The sequence below is a fragment of the Nylanderia fulva genome, unplaced genomic scaffold, assembly GCF_048542155.1.
Source record: "Nylanderia fulva isolate GAGA-0341 unplaced genomic scaffold, ASM4854215v1 Scaffold116, whole genome shotgun sequence".
NCBI lineage: Eukaryota > Metazoa > Arthropoda > Insecta > Hymenoptera > Formicidae > Nylanderia > Nylanderia fulva.
In genome coordinates, this window is record NW_028189365.1 from 387 (window position 1) to 23,805 (window position 23,419).

Here is a 23,419-nt window from a genome sequence, read left to right on the forward strand (position 1 = left end):
ACGTGAACAACCCCAAAACAAGTGAACAACCCCAAAACCCAACGTGAACAACTTTAAAGAACACCAAAAAAAACGTGGTTTTAACGAAATGAAAAAATTGAAATAACAACGACAACATATTTGGAGAAGGGCAGTTGGAAAACGAGTTGCACGCGTCCGAAAAAATTTCCCTCGAAGACTGTCTATTTGCGGGGGATACATGATCGGGGTGGCAAGCCGACATTGTCGAATGCGCCGTCCCCTCCCGTTTCAAAAAAAAGAGGTTACCACAAAATACTCACCGTCACGATTTTTGGGAAAAGTATGGGTTGGTTTAAAACCACTCAAGAGTAAGAAGGAAGCGAGACAGCTGACGCAATCGCTGAGATAATTCGAGACAGCAAGAGTGTCCGAAAAAAAATGAAAACCGATAAGGGGAAGGAATTTTACAACGCCGTTTTTCAACATTTATCAAAAACCATGACTTTAAATCACTATTCGACATATTGGGTTTACTGAAGGGGGCGGTCGTCGAGCGATTAAAATCGCCCGCTAAAGAACGACATGTGGAAGAGGGTTTTACGCTAAAAGGGCACTTACAAGGGGGTTCGAAAATACTGCCCACGCCTCGTATAAATTCCCAACGGACGAAAGCTCAACGATTGGTATGCGACCCGCCGACTTTACCCCCCCGGCGATCCCAAAAGACTCTGGCTCCCGGTGTAAAATCGTGAAAAAATCGGGGGCCCCGGGAAAAAGTTCAAAGTAGGTTCGGGGTCCCGCTTCAGCAAGACAAAAAATTTTTTTCAAAGAAGGTTAAAACCCCAAATTGGACAACCGGGGTGTTTAAGATTGTTAAAGTGAAAAAAACCCTAACCCAAAAATTTTTTCTACTGGGGTTTTTAAAATAAAAAGGGGACATCTATCGCTGGGGTTTTTTACGAGAAAAAAAGCTGCAATCGCGCAAATTGCCGAGTGTATTGGGGGAAAAGGGGGCGCGGGGGGGTGATAGGTTTACAAAAAATGGCTGGGTTCGACATTGCAAACTCTTGGTACAAAAAAAAATTTTTTTAAGGTATTTATTAAATTTTGGGTATAACATATTATATTTTAAAAACCCCCTATTAATAATTAAAAAAAATAATAAAAAAAAATAATAAAATTTTAAAAACTTCTCAAAAAAAAACCCCCCTTTTTAAAATATAAATAAAAAAAAATTTAAATAAATATAATAAAAATTTTTAAAACGGTATTTTTGGGGGAAAAGGCCTCCCCCCAAAAGTATAGGTCTTTAAAATTTTTTCCGTTATAAAAATCGTTCGACATCAAAGGAATTTTTGGGGGCCAAAACCGGCGGACAACACTCAAAAACCATGTGGCCACGTGTTTTCCGCCTTTTTTTTCCTTTTCGCTCGACCAAATCCCTGCGCAAACCCAAAAAAAATTTTCGTTTTCCCCCCCTTGGCTACGTGCCCTCGGATCATTTTGAGCGCCCACCACAAAACCGGATAATCGATACCCCTTTTGTTGAAATATGGGTTCCCGCCCTCGTTCTAACCCTTTTATAATTGGGGATTTGAAAAAAAAAAATTTAAAAAAAAATCCGCGGGGGGATCTTAAAAAAAAAATTTACCGCCTTGGCCCCCCAACCCCCCTATCCAAAAGGTTTTTACCAACGAGAAACAAAACATTTTGGTCCTTCGAGCCACTTTCGCCAAGGACAATTATTGGTTTTCCGAATCACGATGGGCCCCTATAAAAAACCTCGAATCTTTCGAAAGCTTTTGGCTCTGCAAACACAGAAGATTAATTTTTTGTATCACGGGCGCCATAAAAAACAGAAGCGGGGCCCCAAAAAAATTTTTCCCCCCGGGGGTGACACGCCCCAAAAGTCTCGTCCCCTTTTTAAAAGCCTTTCCCCCCTTGCCGGGGCTCACATCGAATGGGGGGGTTCATGCGGACGATACGAAAAAAACTGCATACCTACCCCCAAAAAATTGGGGTTTTTTGGAATTGGACGGGGTACAACGAGGCGGGGCCCGACTCTGGCTGAGGTATTAGGGGGGCTACGAATCCCGCACCCCCCCCCGCTACTCATCAAAAAACAAGGGGGTTAAAAGATTTTTTTCCCACCCCGGGGCGCATCTTCCGAGGATAAAACCCCCCCCGACCTTCGAGGGGGGCCCCCCAAGGGGGAAACTTGCGCGAAAAAATTCCCCAAACGATAAATTCAAAATGATCATATTTTTCAAAGGGGGGACCCTTTTCCTTTTTTTTTTCCTTTTGGGAAAAAGGGGGGGTGAAAGGGGAAAACCCCGCTTGACCCCCGGGGGGGAACCAATAATTTTCGAGGGGCCCTGGAGAATTCAAAATTTTTTCGGTAGAAAACCCAAAAGTCGCCCTTTTTCCAAGGGGTTTAAAACCCCTTTTAAATTTTCCCTTATTTGACTTTTTCCCCCTTTTTTGGAGCCCCCGCATCACCGGAGTCGCCCCTTTAAACCCCCTTTTAAAATTTTTACCTTCGTGGGGTTTTTGGGGGATTTTAAAGGTCCCTCCGCCCCCAAAAACCTTTTGCCCTGACACGAAAAAGGGGGAAAACCCTTTTCCCCGCCCCCCATTCCCTTCCCCCCCCCCTCCTAAAAGGGCGCTATTTTTTAAATTTTTAAAACCGCCCTGCCCCTTTTTCACTTCGCAAAAACCAAAAAAAAAGGGAAACCCCAAAGCTTAGAAACTCAACCGTCCGGGGCAAACCCCTTTGGGGTGATTTGCTTTTTTTTGCCGCCCAAAAAAAACCGATAATACTCCCGTAAAGCTTGGGAACTCAAGCTCGGCGATACGGGGGAATATCCGCTTTAAAAGGGGTCGATAAAATTTCTTGTTCTCGAATTCGCGCCCCGGGGGCGACGAAAACCACTTTCTAAAAAAAGCCATCCTCTACCTCAAAAGGGAAAAAAATTTTTGTGTCGCATACCGCGTCCACCTTTTTTTGTTGGGGATGTCCTTTTTGCGGGCCCAAACACTTAAAAACCAAAAGTTCGCTTTTTTAAGAAAAACCCCCCCTTAAAATTTTTTGATTTTATTAAGAGCAAAACGTTTTTAAAAAATTTTTAGTATAAGATTCCGTCAAGTTGTTCAATTCGCGCGATGCCCCCAGTTTTAAAAAAGGGGTCTCACCTTTTTAAATTTCGATAATTCGACCCCCTTTTAAAAAGGGAAAGAACCGCCACCAAAAAGCGCAAAAAAACAAAGTCTTTCGCATTTACTATCAAAAACCCGCCCCGCCCATTCTAATTTTTTTTTAAAACTCCCCGGTGAGACATTCCCCTTTGGACGTTTTTTAACGAAACGCGCATTGGGGATAAGGTTCCGTTTCTACGTTTTTAAAACCAAAACGCCGCGCAACGTTTACGACTCTTAAAAAAAAATCGTTCAAATTTCGTCCCCCGGCTCAGCAATGCAATCCGTTGCCCTCACCCCCTCATTTAAAAAATTACCCCCGGGCGAATCGGGGACGAACCCGTTTTTTAAACCACCGCACTCATTTTCGTCGTTAAAAAATATTTCCCCGAATAAAAAAAGGGGCACGGGGGGTACGGGGAACCGGAGGGCCCTCCAATTGGGGGATGGGGGACCCCATGATTAACCCTTTTGATATAATAATCGGGGGGTTTATGCATCTCGTACCATGGTGTTCAAAAAAGGTTTCCAAAAAACGGACCCACCGGCCAAAACACTCTGGTTTGGTTTTTGCCGGGGCCCCCAATCGCTTCGCCCCACCAATTTTCGATTTCGGAGACCCCATCGGGGAGTCGCCTTTAAACCTTGTTTTCCCCCTTGTCGTTTTGGGAGTTTTGAAGAGGTTTTCCCCTCCCCCAAACACCATACCCGACGAACCAAGTTGAAGAGCTTTTTCCTCGTACCCTTCCCCCCCACCCCCCCAAGGACGCTATATTGTTAGACCCCTTTAAAACCGACCCCCCCTCTTTGGAGAATCCTTTTCTTGGGGCCGAATCGTGCCCTATCGCTTAGAGAATTTTAAAAACGCAACCTCTTCCTTAAAAACCACCCCCCCCTTTTCCCGGAATACGAAAATTTGGCCTTTAAAACCACCCCCGAAAAATTTTAAAAAACCGGAAAAAATTTTTACAACCGCATCAGCTGTCTTATTTCCCAAAAAAAATGAACTACTCGACGGGGGTTGGGGTTTTTAATGCCCCCGGCCGTACCACTAAGGGGAAACCCTTTTTAAAGAAAATTTTGTTTAGGGCCCCTTAAATTAAAAAGGTTTGGCCCCCCTGAAAAATGCAGGGCCCCAATATCGTTACGTATTTACCCCCGTATCGCCAAAAGTTCGCAAATTTTATTTAAAATTCCGGAAAATATATTACCACCCCATTCATGGCGCCTTCTCCCGCAACCTTTGGACTCGTCTTCTTACGTGACGTAGGGGGCCGCCCCCGTCCTTTCCCCCTTTGAGGCTAAACCAACTGCAAAAATGAGGTTTCTAAAATTTTTTTGGCCGTCCCTTTTCTACGTCACCCCAAAAAATCGTTATAAAATTGGCGTTCGGAGCCACATATATTTGCACAAAACCGGACCAATTAATGGCCCCTTCCCCGCAAAGGGGCTTTCGCCTCGAAATGGCAAATTCTCCAATCTTTTAAACCCGATCCTGCCGATCAGGACTGCCCCCACAAAGTCCCCAAGACATGAACCTAAAGTGTTAGGTTAGTTGGAACCAAAGCTCGATCTTTTTCCCCCTTCGCGTACTCCCCCGTCTTTCCCCCGGGAAAAAGAAAAAAAGCATTCTCCCCAAAATGGGGTTTTTTTTTTGATCCGATGGGGGGGCCGCCCCCCGGGGAAAACATTTTCCAAAAATTTTTAGCAAGGGGTTGGGTCGTTTTCCCAAATTTTGGGGACACGCTTCCCCGGGGGGAAATTTCGACCACGGGGCAATTAAAACATCACCCAACTCCCCCCACCGGACCCCCTCAACCGTTGGGCGACGCAGGGGTCTCTACTCGGGGACAGCGCACCTTTTTTTCCGAGGCCAACTTGGTTTTTTGCGCCGTTGTTTACCTTTTCGTTGTTAAGTCGGGTCAATAACACCTCTTCCAGGGGAAAAGGGAAATGCCCCCCCCAAGGGACAAAAAGCTTTCCCCCCCTTTTTGGAATTGTGGCGGCGCTCCTTCCCCCCTCGGTTATTAAAATTATGGGGGGCCGCTTTTCAATTTTCCGATATGGAATGTCCTTTGGGAAAACCGACTAACCCCATCACACTCGTTTGCAAGCAATCCCTTCCGTTTGGAAATTTTCTTGCCAATCGCGTTTGATCATTCACCTTTTTGCCCCCCTGAAGTTTTTTTGGGGCCCCCTTTTCCAAACCGGGAACCTCCCCTTTTCTTTTCCCCCGCGGTCTAGCCCCCCCCTCCCCCGCAAATTAAATTTATGGGGGGGGGCCTTTTGGGGCTTTCCCAATCTCCAGACCGGCCGGGCCTTGCAGCTCTCGATACCCCCGACCCCCGCCCTAAAAAATTTAAAAAAACCCAAAACCTATTCATTTTTTAAATGAAACCCCCCTATTGGGGGGATTCGATCCCCGTTTCTTCGTGGCCTCATTGCTCCGAATTCCCGCTTTTTTTAAAATTTTCTTTTCCCCGACTCCGATCCTAAAAAAGCGCCCGTTTTCACAACACCCCCCACTCAAAGGGGGGGGGTTTCCAGAAAACCAAAAATTTTGGTTTTCCGGGTTATAAATCCGGGGGGTTTCCTTTAAAAATCTCGTTTTTACAACGGCAATTCCGTTAAAAAAAATTCCTTTCCACCTCAACCTTTTATTTAGACGCTGACGGACTTCTTCGCATGGGGAGGCCCCCGTCATGTTCCTTTCAAAAGAAAAAGACCCGCTCGTTTTACGAAAACATCCATTGCTATTTTTTTATTCACTATCATCCAGAACGTTACGGGTTTTCCCAATTAAAAACCCCTTCATTACTAACGTTTTTGGGGGATCCCCGATCCCCGAAAACGTTCGTGCTTTTCTTATATTTGTAAACCCCGGAGGCCCCAAAAAACCTAACTTTTTGGGAAAATTACCGGGGAGTTTTAACCGGCCGCTCGCGCATTTTACAACGGGTTTTATTACGCGGTTTCAAACTGCCCAACCGGGGCCCCGCCGAAAACACAAATCGAAAAGGTTACTTGGGCCCCTTTCTATTTTTAACGACCAAGGTATTTTTAAACTTTTTTCCGTTTACAGCTGCCGACCTTTTTTGCACTACCAGCGAGGGGCCCCCCCGAGGACTACCGCCCCCATCCCCCAGAAAGGGGGTAAAACCCTTTTTCTGGCGAAAATGGGGGAAATCCAACCACGCAAAGAAAGGGGCGACCAAGCTTTGTAACCCCGCCCGTGGGGGGGGAACCGCGGGAATTCCCCCCCCGCCGCCCAACATTTGGGGGGGATTTTTGGGGGAACCGGTGTAAAGACGTAAAATACCACAAACGTTGCTGGGCCCCAAAACTTTAATTTTAAGAAATCCCCACGTTTTTTTCCCCGCTTTAAAAATTTTTTTTAATTCCGTCCGGGGCCCCGTCCCCGAAACCCCAAAAGATTTTTTACCGAACCCCTTTTGGTCATTTCTTGATCGGTCCCCTCTTTCCGTCCCCCCAACCAAGCGTGCTTAATTTAACGAACGATTCGCTTGGCAAATGTCCGGGTCTGACAAGAGTTTTGGCGGTCCCGGTAAGCGATTTTTTGCATTCTCTTAACACGCCCAAAAGGGGGCGTTATCCACGCTTTTCTAAATTGGGCCCCAAAAAGTCCTAGGGACCCTTGGCTCCCCCCAACCCTTGGATTTTGGGGCGTTGTCGCCGTCATCCAGGAAAGATGGCCCCCACGCCGTTTCCGGGGGAAAAACCCCCCTTCTGAATAAAAACCGATCGGAAAAGCTTCTCCGTTTTATTAAACCCCAAAAAAAAAAAACCTCATGGCGGGGGAATCTCGTCTTAAATCGCTAACACCCCTTTTTTTTTTGAAAATCTACGAAATACCTTTTTTGACAAAAGGGTTTAATTTTCCTTTGGGGTTTTTTATTTTTTAAACCTTTTACTTTTTTCGAAGCCTAATTCGAGGGGGGGGGTATTTTTTTTGGAAAACCACTAAATAGTTCGTTTTTAATTCCCTTTATAATTTTTTCACACTCAGTAATTATTCGCGCCAACGGGACAACCCCCAAAAAACATGTGTCCACGTGTTTACTCGCCTGTTTTTTTTCCTTTGCTGACGGGGAAAAAGGGCCCAAAACCCCAAAAAATTTTTGGGGTTTGGCCTTGGCTACGTGTTCGGATCATTATTTACGTCCAGCCACGGGGGCGAATAGACGAACACCTTTGGGGGGGAAAATCGGCCGCCTGTTCCCAAAATTTTTTATAATTGGGATTTTTAAAAATATATTAAAAAAATCCGCGAGGGATCAAAAACGAAAACTACCGCCTTGGGTGGGAACCTTTTAACAAGGTTTTACCCGAGAAAAAAAACGTATTTTAAGCCCCACGGCAAGGTGCTCACTCAAAAAACATACCGTTTTTCCTTGGATTAGACAATTTTTTTCGCTAGGGGGTTTCTTTAGCAAAATTAATTTCCCCTCTTGCATGACTGCGGGGCGTCTTTCAATTTCGCATTAAGGGGGAAACGTTATAAAATTTTAATTTTTTAACCGTCAGTTTTTTTTGAACCCCCTTTCTTTTTTTTTTGTTCTTTTACCTCCACCCCCCCAAGATACTTTTTTTCTAACCCGAAATTGGTCATTAAAAGCGCCTTTTCTCATCTTTCATCAACCCGGGGCCCCCCTTTTTTTCGCGGCGGAAAAACCCCCAAAATTTTGGGCGTAAAAGGTGGATCGATCGAGGGGGTAAACGCGTTTCAATTTTATTTTACAAAATTATTTAATTTATATATTAAAATGCCGTGTCGGGGTTTAAAATTACTCAACAATTGTCACGAAAAAGCGGTGGACATGTATTCGTGCTGAAATTCATAAAGGCATACTTTTGATATGTCGAGTATGCACATGCCGACCGTAGATTGGTTTGTAGAATTTAACTTCGAGTTTGCGTAATTCAATTGCAACTAATTTTTCCGAAAATATGCTAGTACTATGAAAATTTGGTTTCGCGATCATTGCCTCCGCACCGTACCGTCCGTCCCATTTTGTTAATAATTTTACATCCACATAATTGCGCACATTTTCCATCGTCTTGCCAAATACCGCATTATTCATCAATTTATATAAATTTTTTTCAAAATCGTTTTTTGCATGTGTTCTAAACTGCGTGTTGAGTTCAATGTATTTTTGCAGCCACGCTGACTGCGTGAATTGTAGTATGCGGTATATTTTTGTTATGCGTAGCCCGTGGCGCGTGCACTGCTGTAGATTACGATAGTGTATCACGTAGCGCTTCTTATCGCAAAGCGTTGCGAGGAGTTTATACTCCTGCTTGCCGGGCGGCTTATCGCGCGTCGGGCAAAATGGTAGGTCAATGTGCGTGTCATGAAGATGCCGCGGATACTCTAAATCTACTTCGAGAACATAGCCTATAGGCGAATCGAACGCGATAGATAAAACGTCAAAATTCGATATATCGTCGACCCACCGAAAATCGGCATATGGCAATGGTTGACACATTGCCCATCCGTACAAATTATTTACATCGAAATACATGAGGTACGATGAGGGTTTCGATGGGTCGTACGATTGCATGTACTTGTTATTAGCCTGTGCGTATCGGCCTGAACATTGACTAAGGCCGCCGCGTATACCCCGTTCGACAAACATTACCATGTCAATGTCTGTTAATAATTCAAATTTTATATTCGTATGTTTTAACATGACGTTCATGTATATCCGGGGAGAGTATAATAATACGCGGGATCGAGTCCGTAACTTTTTATACAACTATCGCGAAAATTCTCAAATATATCGGCCAATAACAAGACATCAATTTTTAAATATAAATCGCTATATTCGTCTAGCGTTCGAAGGGAAAATCGTCTCCAGACGGTCTCGGCGTGCGCGTAATCACTCTCGGATACTGTGTCGCCGGTTAAGGAACTGTAAAATGAGTCGCGCGGCGGTAAACATGTGTCTTGTAATCTGTCCACGCAGTCTATGTATTCGTACGGAAAGACGCCCTTCCGTGTCAATAAATTGAATTTTTCACTAGTTAAATTTTGATATTCCGAATGTAAAATTTTTAGTTTTTCTTTATCCAAAAATGACGCTAATTTGTCGAGACTAGCGCTGAGAAATTTGTACGAATCGATAAACCGTAATTTGATATAATTTTTCGAATTATTATCTTGTGTCAATCTAACAGTCTTCGAGAATAATATGTATTTTTCCTTTGTTATCGGCAGTAATTCGATTTCCCCTTCGAACGCTGTGGCTATGTCCTCGATAATAAAATCTGCGTCGTAGCCGGACAGATTGTGAAAGACTATAGGGATACAAAATGATTCTTTGTAATTTAAGTTACAATTTGAATGCGCAGGACCCCTGTACCGCCCGGTGAGGTGGCAATGATCGCGGACGCGTGTATCGTCTTCGTCAAACGGTTTTTCACAAATGTGACAATGCGTCGCGGTGCGAAATTTTAACCACTCGTCAGGCGTTAAATTTACCATGGGAACATTGGTCGTTAAAATATTTTTTACGCGAATTGCTAAATTTTTAAGCTGTTCGGCGAACCATGCGACGCAATCGACACTACGGCGGGAATTGTACGCGGACAACAAACTGTCGTACGAACACTGTACATAGTACGCGATGCTGAACACTTGATGGTGTTGATAATTTTTGGCATCTTCGGTCTTTGCCAAAACACACTCGAGGTCTGCGTACACCACAAACGGAAGCCGCTCCTTCCTCGTGTAGTTGTCGAAGCTGAGCCACTTGTCATTCTCGCTCGGCAGCCGGATAGCGCAGTCGTTCAGTTTCCCGCAATCTTCCATATGCGCCTGCAATTTATCCACCGCTCCGAAATAATGTAGGCATCTGTAAAAAATAAAAAATTTAATTAGAAATATTTTAAATATAATTTAAGTTTAATAAATATATACTTACCGATCGCAGATAAATTTTTTATGAGCTTTTTTGCTCAGTTGCGAGCTCACGAGACAAGACAGATTTTTTATGCATGCGAAATGTCCAACGCTGTCTTCGTCCTCCACGTACAGCAGATTGACGTGCCTGTCCTTCTTTTTTTCCGAAAGACGCAACGGGACGATGTTCTCGTTCTCGATGATGTACACGTTTACGGAGATGTCGTTTGCAAGTTCGAATTTTTTAATTTGATTCACAGTCACTGGAAACTCAATGTTTTGGAGGTTCAGCACTGTGGTGTAATGCGGATCGGAGGATTCTCGTTCCACATGTCTTTCAGCGAGGTACAGAGCGGCCACCACCGACCATGCGAAACACGCATTGTCCGCTGATCGCACATTAACAACCGCTCTCTTTGCCATAATTTTTTGCGGTAATTTGACATGACATCCCGCGCGCATTGGATTGTACTTATTTACATTCACTGTCAAATCTATTATCCGCGACAATGCCCAGCCGCTATCGCGTTCCTGGAACTCTTCTAGCGATGCTAGCGTGGGCTCGATTACGCGGCGCTCGTACCACTCGCGTACATCGGACGTGCGAAAGAGTTCAAAGTTTCTCGTGTTGATACTTTTATTGGCGCGCTTGTCACCGGACACAAATTCACCGTTGAAAACAGTGTTCACTTTTACACTGATGTGTCTCTGCAGCACATTCTCCACGTTCTCGACTACAATGTCTGCGGCATTTTCCAAAAACTGACGCGGTTCGATGTGGTCTGCGTTAATTATCGCACCGGTCAGTATACGGCTATCGAACGCCGTATCGATTTCGCGCCAAACGAATCTTTGCGCGTTATTGCCGCCGCCACTGAATCCGCCGCCACTAGGCATGGATTCACCGACATACCGTCTCTGCAAGCGCACCTTTGCACCCTCGAGTCGCGCTATTCTTGCCACCAGAGATTGTCTATGTCCAATCGAGAGACGCGGACGCTTGGCACGGCTGTGTTCTTCCAGCTCTTCGATAAATTCTTCGCACTCTTGCAGCCATCCGAAATATTCGCCCAAGTTAGCAACTTGGCGAGGACGCTCCAACAGGTCGCGCTCAACGTTCTCCATTTTTGTAAAAAATTCACTTTTTCACACTTATTACAAAAAAAAAACTTCTTTGCACACTAAACTTTTTTCTCACAGCTATTTTTCCTTGAGGAAAGCGTGCGCTCGCCAGTGGTACTATGGCCCGGCAGCTGCATCGGTCCTCATTATATATCCCGATCATCCCTTTGTTCGTGGGATGATGATGCAATTGTTAATTCGCGAGAAATATTTGTGCGATATCTACCCGCTGATAATTCTTAGAAATACATAGATAAGGCCGCCCGTTACCTTTCATTTCACCCCGTCGGATCGGATTGACACGTCGGATCGGATTGACATGTCGCAACCTGTATGGATCATGTATCAACCCGCTTGATTGTCGGCAAACCTTTTGTTCTTAATAATTCGCAGAATTATCTTATCTTATCTTGGATTTTCGGAGAAAATTTAGATATCGCTGTAATAGATATCTTATCTTGGATTTTCAGAGAAAACTTAGATATCCAATTGTCGGCGCTCGATCCAAGCTTGGATTCTGAAACGGCGGCAGCCATTCGTAGAATTTTTATCTTATCTTATCTTGTTTATGAAAACTTAGATATCGCTCAAAGACGCCGCTTATCTTATCTTGTTTATGAAAACTTAGATATCGCTCAAGCTTATCTTATCTTGTTTATGAAAACTTAGATACCGCTAAAAGACGCCGCTTATCTTATCTTATCTTGTTTATAAACATATCAGGTAACATGATCCTCTTATCTTATCTTGTTTATAAACATATCAGGTAACATGATCCCCTTATCAGGTAATATGATCCCCTTATCAGGTAATCTGATATGTTTATAAACAAAAGATAAACTTATCTACTGATAAGACCCCCTCCCCCGCGTGACGTCACCCCCCCTCGCCCCCGGTTCCCCCCCGCCCCTCACACCCCCCTCATTGCCCCTGGGTTAGAACCGGCCTAGTATACCTACTGCGCTGTATAAAGGCTGCCGTAAGCGCCGAAATGAAACATCGGCTGCTCTGGCGCTGTATAAAGGCTGCCATAAGCGCCGAAATAAAACATAGGCTGCTCTGGCGCTGTATAAAGGCTGCCGTAAACGCTACATTAAAACATCAACTGTTCTAGCGCTGTATAAAAGTTGCCGTAAGCGCCAAAATAAAATATCGGCTGCTCTGGCGCTTTATAAAAGCTGCTGTAAGCGCTGCGTTAAAACGAGTGCAATAAGTTTCTAATTTGACCTAGGCTTCATGACATTTCAAAAAGTATCATCAAGAAAAAAATTATCAGACAGAAATATGTATGTCGTGTTAAAATCGGAGAGACAAAGAAAAATATATGGTTGCGTTCTCACGAAAATGGGCGATGGAGGGGCTCATTCTTTATTTTCAATATTTATACAAGAATATAAATTCATTCTGTTGCAATAGAAATAAATGTGCAATGTATCGTTAAAAGTTATTACAATTATACAAACATTTACATATATGATTAAATAAAATATATATGTATACTATAATATAATTATATATTTTATATATGTACATATATACCATATATTTCAATTATTTTGAACTGTATTGCATAAATTGTTACTTATACAAAGTTATGTGATAAGAATCGAAAGTACATATATTTGTGATACTTGAATTACTAGAAAGCTGCTCTATATATCTGTACTTTAAAAAGTAACTGATATCCTAAAAAAATCATAAAAATGAAAAGGTCAGGCCATGTTCAAAAGAAGATACTCAAAAATTTAAACCTTTCAAAATTTAAACGATCTAATAATAAATTATCACGAAAAGTAACTGATATGTTATTCAAGGTGCCAGTTCAAAGTGAACATACGTAAAGTGTATATTATCTAAATTTAGTAATAATATATTACCATAAAAAGTAACTGTGATATTTTATTCAAGGTGCAAGTTCACATTGAACATACATACATATAAGTAAAACTGATTACAATTTGATTCTAGAAAATAAGTGCGATATGTTATTCTTAGTGCACAAAATATAATAGTCGTTTATAGAGATTTGATTTGAAATTCATACTAGCCCGTACAATGAAAAATAATTGCTCGTAATTCCAGAGTACCAATTTGTTAATGACTCAAAAAAATAACATGGCGGCCTGCTCTCAAAAAACTTTCGATGGGTAGAATAAATAATTGAAATAAGAGTTGTGAAAATTGTATAAATTAAAAATCTCCAATCTTTCTTTAGTAAAATTTCCCGTTAATGACCATCATTAACCTAGGCAAGGTGGCATATGTGATTGGGATTTAACATTATCAGTAATTTATTGAATAGACAGAGAAAAGTTTTGTTGTATGCATCGGTTCAGTGTTTGAAATAACCATGTACTATCCATATACTGTAAAGCACAAATTCTTCATTTCTATCATAAATAATATCTATTTATTAAAATTTTAGCAGACGTCTTTTAAATAGAAAATAGTGTCTTGCGATCATGAAAAATAGGTTTTGAATAGCAAGATTTCATTTGACTTACAGATTTCTTCAGAAACACAGAAGAAAAAGGTATTTGTATATAGTTTTGTATATTCACTTCGTTGTGTGTAGAGTTTTTAAAAATACGTTGAATCCTTATTCTAATCTAATCTTCTTCTAATGTAATACTTTTTGTACTTCAAATGTTGTAGTAATTATTCTGTAAGAGCTTTGACATTATTTCTAAATGGACATCGAAAAACATCATAGTTTTTTGAGAGCAACTTTACTTATATGTATGTATGTTCAATGTGAACTTGCACCTTGAATAAAATATCACAGTTACTTTTCATGGTAATATATTATTACTAAATTTAGATAATATACACTTTACGTATGTTCACTTTGAACTGGCACCTTGAATAACATATCAGTTACTTTTCGTGATAATTTATTATTAGATCGTTTAAATTTTGAAAGGTTTAAATTTTTGAGTATCTTCTTTTGAACATGGCCTGACCTTTTCATTTTTATGATTTTTTAAGGATATATATATATATATATATATATATATGTATATATACATATACAGAGTGTCTCAAAAAGATCGGAACACTGAAAAATCTCAAAAAGTATACGTTTTACAGAAAGAAGTTTCAGACAAAAGTTGTAAAAAATCTATTAATTGATCTTATCAGTTTGACCTTGGATTGCGTTACCAAGGTCAGAATAAGGTCACCTTGAATTTCTTAGATAAAATCCTATTTTTTTTATTACATATTCTTGTAGCTTATCTAGAGAGCTTTCCAAAACACTAATAAAATTATTTTTTATGGAGTACTCTTTGAGTTACAAAGGCTAACAATTTTTTGACATATAATGTAAAATATCTTTGTAAAATATTCCATTTTCGGTAATCATATCTTTTTTTGCACGGAATAATGAGACCAATGAATTAGTGTAAAAAAACAGTTGCTTATAAAAAAAGTATGCTTGCTGCATATTGAATATTACATTTTTTTTTTTAACAATTATCTGTTTTTGTTTATTGATCTTATTATACTATGCAAGAAAGTAGGTATGATTACTGAAAATGGAATATTTTACAAAGATATTTAACATTTTATGTCAAAAAATTGTGAGCTTCTAACCTTTATAACTCAAAGAGCACTCAATAAAAAATAATTTTATTATAGTGTTTTGGAAAGCTCTCGAGATAAGCTACAAGAATATGTAATTAAAAATATAGGATTCCATCTAAGAAATTCGAGGTGACCTTATTCTGACTTTGGTAACGCCGTCCAAGGTCAAATTGATAAGATTAGTAAAAAAATTTTTTTTCCCTACAATTTTTGTCTGAAATTTTTCTGTAAAACGTATACTTTTCGAGATTGTTCAATGTTCCAATTTTTTTGGAGCACTTTGTATATATATATATATATATATATATATATTAAATTCTTTCCATTGGAAATGGCATTCCATTGGAAATGAGATGCTTAATTCGGAGATTAATGCTGCTGAATATCATGTCAAGAGGATAACCGTTACTTGAGAGTATATTGACCACTAATTCAAGATTCTGGCTATAAAATTGTGGGTGTGATAGAAGCAAACACCTGTCTGTTAAATTGTATATTATTCCGACTTTTTGGCATTGAGGATGATTGGAAAAATAAGATAAAACTCTGCCTGAAAACGTTTCTTTCTGTTGCCAGTCAATATAAATTTTTTTATTCAAAGGAAGTTTTTAGACCTCTCAATTAAAATATTGAATAAAAAAATTTGGCCTGTACTGACTTATTGAATAAAAAAATTTGGCCTAAAAAAATTAGTTGGCCTGTACTGACATTTTACAATTTTATTTCAACATATAAGAGCGTTATAATTTTACTAATTTATTATTTTAATATATTATTATATTACTAAACTTATTATATAAATTATTTTAATTATACTACATATATGTATATACCATATATATATATATATATATATATATATATATATGTGTGTGTGTGTGTATACAGGGTGGCCAGCGATTCACAATTTTCAAATTCAAGGTCTTTTCCCGGTTTTCCAGATAAAAAATATCGTTTTTCAAGGTTATTAATAAGAAACATATTTTCACCGCTACGCGTAGGATTTAATTTTATTCGCGTGTAGTGAAAATGAATTATTCAAAAAGAAAAAGGAAATAATAAAACAATAGTAGTAACACAAGTAATACAGTAAGACAAATGCTCTTTAAGTTGTTTTTTATTAGAAAATTAATTAGGTAACGTGATGAAATGCAAGTTAGAAACAAATTAGAAACAATATATTTTAAATTTTACTTTTTCATATCGGCAGTGGAACTGACTATGGCTGCATTTATCTTTGATACTTCAGCCAAATATTTGGCTCTTTTGACCTCTAATTCTTGTATTTCTCGAGTCTTACGTTTCTTCAATAACTCTGCTTGTGACTGTATCTTCTGCTCCTCACGCTCTTTCGCCGTAAATTCTTTATATCGAGAATGTGCATTACGCATAGAATGTATCAACTTTTTTTCAATTTTTATATTATCCACGTCTTCTACAATTTTAATAGTATCATAGATACGTCTTTGCGCAATCAAACTTTTTTCGTGTTGATTTTCAATGAGACATTCCGAATTGACGGAAAAGCCGCGTTCAACAGTGGCATTACCATGAGATAAAATCAAAATAATTTTAATAAAATCCACGAAATTATCACACGGTTTCATTGACAATTTAGTTACATCTATCCAAAATTTATCTAGACGAGTTTCAGTCCTTTTGAAGGATTTCAACATATCCTCAATTTGAGGCTCGCTGCAAGCATTAACATATTCTTGTTTTATGCGGTCAGCTTTGATCCCAGATATTGTTGCGCTGGAAACCAATATTTCTAGGCAGGATATTAGCCTCTTATGGGCAATCTTCGGATCAACAGCGATTTTCGGATCCAAGCACGAGATTCCTTGTGTAAGTTTGTATTTCAGAGGTGAACGTTCATGTAGTTTCTCTATAATTCTGACAATACATCTACACATGTCTTGCTTAAATTGAAGAATTTGTAATTCCGAAACTTCTTTTACTTTTTTCAGTGCGTCTTTCGTTGCGAAGTCTATTTCGAAGTTCTTTGCGGATATTAGATTATTTTTTTCCGATAAATCTATTTTATGAAGATCAGAAGTGCCATTTAGAACGTCGGTTTTTACAACTCGCTGCATCATAGAATGTATAAGAGTATAAAATTCATTATATAAAAATGGTGCCATAGGAGCATCTGTTTGAAATTCACGCAAAAATGGCTCAAGCAAAGATGCTGTTGTACTAAAAAAAGTTAGTTTTGGACCAAGAAGTTTATCATTGACAGCTTCAGAAACTGTTTTGAAGCTATGCGAATTTGGAGCAGATTTTTCCTTTGTTGATACGGCGACGTACGTTCTTAAATGCGGGAGAATTTGAATAGCTCTCTCTGCTACGGCAACATTCTCTATCCATCTAATGGCACAACATTTTTTGGGAAAAGTAGAAGACTTTGTATATTCAGTATACTGAGCTCTTCGTGTTGGCGAATCTTTGAATAGATAGTACACAGCTCTCAAGAAAGTCATAATTTCCCATTTAGATTGATTCATTCCAGTTTTAAATGCACCATGAACAACATGCAGGCCGCAGCTACCTATATTCAAGAGCGCCTTACCGTCAAAGGACTCTTTTAGCTCCTGATTTAAATCTTTAAAAACTTTTAAATTTACATTTGGCCCATCCATAGACAGTTGTAAAATTTTTCCGAGTTTTAGCGCACCAAAAGACCCCGTCAAAGCTTCATGTAAATCAATAGCACGCGTGCGCTGAAGAAAAACAGAGTCAAAATATCGCGTCGATACCAAGGACTCGTTTGGGTGCCAAAATCTTATGTAAAGATCCATTTGGGCCTTTTGAGAAATCGAATTCAAACTTTCGTCAAATTCAAGGACCACATTATCACAACCATCGACTAAGTTAAGCAGTTCATGATAAAAATACGGAGCAATACCGTACACAATACTGTATGAAATTTTCGTTCTCCCTAGTTGCATTTTCTCAGCAATCTTACTATCAGGAAACATCAGAGAGAGAGTTGAGACACAAGCAGCAGACGTTCGTATGGATATGTGGTTCATAACAGTTCGAAGACACCAAAGAATTTCAGCTTTTGTGACAATATCTGTCACGAGAAATTGGTGCACAGACTTTTGCCGTAAACTTAATGAGCTATTCTCTGAAGTTGAAGCTGTTAAAATTCCACGATCATTGACAGTAGTTCCAGTTACTTTAATAGGACTAACCGTGTTGTGAGATTCTAAAAATACTAGAATCGATAAAGATAACTTGAAAGTTTTAATATTTTTTATACTAACGCTACACATTTAAACAAATTTTATTTACTACTGTCTAAATTATACAATGATATGTAGATTTATTTACTATAATTAAATATATATGAATTCGACATGAGATTTTGGAAAATGATAAAAAAGTATTAATTATTTATTATAATAGAAAAGTAAATTTATTATTTATTACAAATTACAAATAATTAATAAATTGTAAATAATTCATTCAATTCAATTTCAAAAATATTTTGATTTTTATAAAATTGGTATATACTTTATTGTTTGTTAGATCTATATAATCAAAATAATAAAAATAGTGGACACGTAATTTACAAAAATCAAATAAATTTTTTAATAAACATTGTGAATACAAAATCCTCGGATATTACGGGATCCACATCTATCGCTATAACCAAACCATCTGTTTTAAAGATGGATACGTATATAGGACAAAAGTGGAGTGCCTTTTCGCGAATGCGCAGAATGTTTTGTTAAGCACGTATTGTTAAATGTAATGAGAGAGTAAATAATAATAATAAGGGTACCTTGTAATGATTCGGCATCAGTAGTCGCAGATTGTGCACTATCTTTTTCTTTACATTGTACAAACATTTCCATCGGAATACTATTTTCTTTAGTTGTAACAATGTTTTTATGCTTTATTGATTTGACGTGACTATGAAGAGCACTTTTTCCCATGGAAGAAATATTAATAACTGTTTTACACCACGTGCATAATGCATTGGTGTCAGTTTTTGGATCTCGTGCTACCCATGGATAAATAAGCTCATAGGATGCTTGATACTTGGTAGTTTTCTGTTTAAACTTAGACATTATTCTTTGAAAAATCAACTGAAAATAATTATTAAAAAACTTTGTGTCAAAAATAAAGAAATGTTGATTCAACCACATTCTGTAATATTTTTAATAATAAAAATAATAATATATTAATAAATAATATAAATTGGCTTATTCAAAAATATACACAATTTAAAAAAAGTTTAAATATTAAAATTCTTTCTTTAAATTGTAATTTCGCTATTTAACAATTTTACAATATCATTATTTTTCCGATATTCCTTCGTGAAAATGATCTTATATATATAAATTTTATTTAGATAATAATATATTACCTGCTGTTAGAAGACAACAAATAAATCACTCCTATTATTCTATAATCACTCTTATTAATCTATAGGTATTGCACTGAGAATCACATATGAGAAACTACCGACCGTTACAGTCTAGATTTTCGATTTGTTTATCATTTATTTAGACAAAAGCAGCGCGGAGCATTGCGCGCCAAATGATTCTCCCCTCTCCGCGGACTCTCTTCGCGACGAGCCAGTGATGTGTGACAGGATGGGTTCTCTCGTTCGCGTATGCACGGCGCGCGCATGTGCGAGAGAGAAAACCTGTCATCACTGCGACGAGCCCGCCGGACTCGCGGACCGCAAACATTATTAGAACGATACGCCAAATAGCACCGTGGGGAAGAGAGGGGAGGGAAGATGAACGCGCGTTTATTTAAAATGCACTCATAAAGCTTCAACAAAAAATTAATTAAGAGTTATTTCAATGTTTTTCAATCAATAGCAATTAAAAAATGACACGTTTGAAAAAATCACGGTTTTCAAAGTAAATTCAAGGTCTTTTCCCGGTTTTAAGGCAATTTTTAAATTCCCGGTACTTTCCCGGTTTTCAAGGATTCAAGGACCGCTGGCCACCCTGGTATAAAACTCCATTTTCCTTTTTAGATATGTGATTTTTGATTAAGAATCATAAATGTAAATGCACGATTTCCGGGAAGCTCACATGATGTATACATCTGGAATAATTCAAATGCTAGACAACTAGCGGAACAAATATATGTAAGATATGGGAGAAATACTTTCTGTTTGCTCGGTATGTACAATATATTTATTGCAATACTTTTTATTTTGTTCATACGTATTTTCATATGTATACTTCAAACTCTTATATAATAATTGCTTCAATTTGCAGGTGATTCAGGATACCCTTTACGACCATGGATGCTAACACCTATTGCTAACGCACAGCCGATGACCCCAGAAGCTCGATGAACGACAAATGTCGTGCCGTTCGTTGATTGAAAGGTGTAATGGCCTTTTAAAAATGAGATTTCGTTGTTGCCTAAAGCATCGAGTATTACACTATTCTTTAGTTATAGCTTTTAAAATAATCAACACCTGTGTTGTTCTCCATAATATGTGCATAGCACATAATGTACCAGATCCGTTACCGGAAGAAGGGGATGATCTATTAGATTTTGGAATGTATGTTGATGACTGCGATATTATTCCAGAAATAAGAAATGCACGTAGGGTCAATCCGGATTTAGCAGCGGGCCGATTAGTCCAAAATCAAATAATTAGAAACTATTTTACTTGAATTACACATAATATATACTCTTTGTAATTATTAGATAAATATATAAAATAAAAAACAGAAAATTTATTTCTTAACAATCGTTTATTTATTATTAATCAACTTTAATATATATATATATATATATATATTATTTAAAATTCGTCTGTATTACGTGTATGTATATGTTAAGTATAATCTAAGTAACTCTCTTTTTTACATTACAACATAAATTTTTTTCAGAAATAAATATTTTTATCGGCTCTCAATATAAATAATATAAGTATGCTGTCTTCTAAGCTGGGCAATAGAGCCAAGGAAACGAAACGAAAAATTAATTAAAACGGAACTGTATCTCAATTTGAGATCCCAAAGTTCCACATATAAATTAATTTCGAAACTTACATATGGAGAAATAAGCGAGAAAAATATAGGTCCGAAAAGTCGCTGAAGCGGGAATCGAACCCGCGTCTTTCACTTTCCGGGCGACTGCTCTTACCAACTAAGCTATTCAGACCCTTTCGATCCTATATTTTTCATTTGCCTTTTTAGTAGATGTTAGTAAATACCGCCGTGATTAGCCCAAGGCGTGAATAAACTCTAAAATAAATATTTTTATCGGCTCTCAATATAAATAATATAAGTATGCTGTCTTCTAAGCTGGGCAATAGAGCCAAGGAAACGAAACGAAAAATTAATTAAAACGGAACTGTATCTCAATTTGAGATCCCAAAGTTCCACATATAAATTAATTTCGAAACTTACATATGGAGAAATAAGCGAGAAAAATATAGGTCCGAAAAGTCGCTGAAGCGGGAATCGAACCCGCGTCTTTCACTTTCCGGGCGACTGCTCTTACCAACTAAGCTATTCAGACCCTTTCGATCCTATATTTTTCATTTGCCTTTTTAGTAGATGTTAGTAAATACCGCCGTGATTAGCCCAAGGCGTGAATAAACTCAGAAATAAATATTTTTATCGGCTCTCAAGTATAAATAATATAAGTATGCTGTCTTCTAAGCTGGGCAATAGAGCCAAGGAAACGAAACGATTTAATTAATTTTTCGTTTCGTTTCCTTGGCTCTATTGCCCAGCTTAGAAGACAGCATACTTATATTATTTATACTGAGAGCCGATAAAAATATTTATTTCTGAGTTTATTCACGCCTTGGGCTAATCACGGCGGTATTTACTAACATCTACTAAAAAGGCAAATGAAAAATATAGGATCGAAAGGGTCTGAATAGCTTAGTTGGTAAGAGCAGTCGCCCGGAAAGTGAAAGACGCGGGTTCGATTCCCGCTTCAGCGACTTTTCGGACCTATATTTTTCTCGCTTATTTCTCCATATGTAAGTTTCGAAATTAATTTATATGTGGAACTTTGGGATCTCAAATTGAGATACAGTTCCGTTTTAATTAATTTTTCGTTTCGTTTCCTTGGCTCTATTGCCCAGCTTAGAAGACAGCATACTTATATTATTTATATTGAGAGCCGATAAAAATATTTATTTCTGAGTTTATTCACGCCTTGGGCTAATCACGGCGGTATTTACTAACATCTACTAAAAAGGCAAATGAAAAATATAGGATCGAAAGGGTCTGAATAGCTTAGTTGGTAAGAGCAGTCGCCCGGAAAGTGAAAGACGCGGGTTCGATTCCCGCTTCAGCGACTTTTCGGACCTATATTTTTCTCGCTTATTTCTCCATATGTAAGTTTCGAAATTAATTTATATGTGGAACTTTGGGATCTCAAATTGAGATACAGTTCCGTTTTAATTAATTTTTCGTTTCGTTTCCTTGGCTCTATTGCCCAGCTTAGAAGACAGCATACTTATATTATAAATTTTTTTGTTTTGGTATTTATTTAACCTAAGTATTTCTAGTTTTTGGTGAATTTTCATAATACATTTCTAGTATGCAAATATCACAATAAGAATGTGTACTTTGACAAATAAAAATACCGACTAGTGCCATAATTGCTAGTGATATAATTTTGTAAATTAAAATTAATTACGCAAATAAAAATGAAATTAATATGTCACATACATTATATGTAAAATTACGAATTACCATCACACACATTATATATAAAATTACGAATGACCATAAAATAAAATGTAAAAAAAACATTTTTTTAGAGGTAATATAATACTCTTAAAACAAAAACCGTAGTTGAAATGTAAAACTGAAGATTATAATAACATACGAGTATGATCACATCGTGTTGCAATTATTTTTTGCATATTTCTTCGCAGCTTTTGCCATGCGCTCTTGAGCTTTGGCCGTTCTTTTCTTACATAATATGAGATCGTCGCAGAATTTCTTTTTCATAGTATATGTCTTTTCGGCAACATTGGCTAAAATACGGGTAGAATATCTTACTTCATTTACTTTTTGCCTTGAGGATCTCCGTTTCGACTTTGTCAACGTAGATGGATTGTAATTTTCAGTATTTTTGTTGTTGTTATTAATATTTGATGTTTCAATAGTTGCCTCACTTGCCTCAGTTGCAAGTATAGCAGAAGTAGCTATTGAAGCTTGAATGATATTATAGACATCATCAAAAAATTCTATATTTTCTGCTTCTACTGCCAAGTCATCCTACAGATATAAGTAGCAATTAATAATTCTAATTATTTATTAAACTAAGCAAATAGCATAGTAAAGGAATTTTAATTACAAATCTCTTCGCCCAAAGTCATGTCCATACATGATTCCGAAATATCTGCATGACCCTTAGTTAATAATGCTGGAATTAAATCCAATACTTCTCGTTCATCTGGTGTAAGAACTGCACTGCACTGTGCCCCACCTCCCGTTTTACGTTGTTCCATGTTTATCCCTGCTTGCTTCGTTTTACTACGAGAACGATAATCTTGCCAACACTAGAAATAAATTGTTTTGTTATTAATTTTTGAAGATCGATCATGTATCTTTTATCATAGGGCGGATACGTGAAAAGTGAAGTTATCTTTTTCTATTTAACACCATAAGAAGA

The 23,419-nt window shown here is 38.1% G+C and overlaps 1 protein-coding gene across 1 annotated transcript; it reads right to left on the reverse strand.

Moving 5' to 3' along the window:
• Nucleotides 1-10,096: 10,096 nt before the first annotated feature.
• On the reverse strand, nucleotides 10,097-11,203 carry LOC146724792 (uncharacterized). The gene has a single exon (XM_085489461.1). It carries the CDS (start codon nucleotides 11,201-11,203, stop codon nucleotides 10,097-10,099), a length of 1,107 nt encoding a protein of 368 aa, XP_085345587.1.
• Between the last annotated feature and the right edge of the window lie 12,216 nt (nucleotides 11,204-23,419).

Bases quoted from the DNA above. Each gene is read 5' to 3' on its own strand.
- LOC146724792 (XM_085489461.1), bottom strand. From the start codon at position 11,203: ATGGAGAACGTTGAGCGCGACCTGTTGGAGCGTCCTCGCCAAGTTGCT.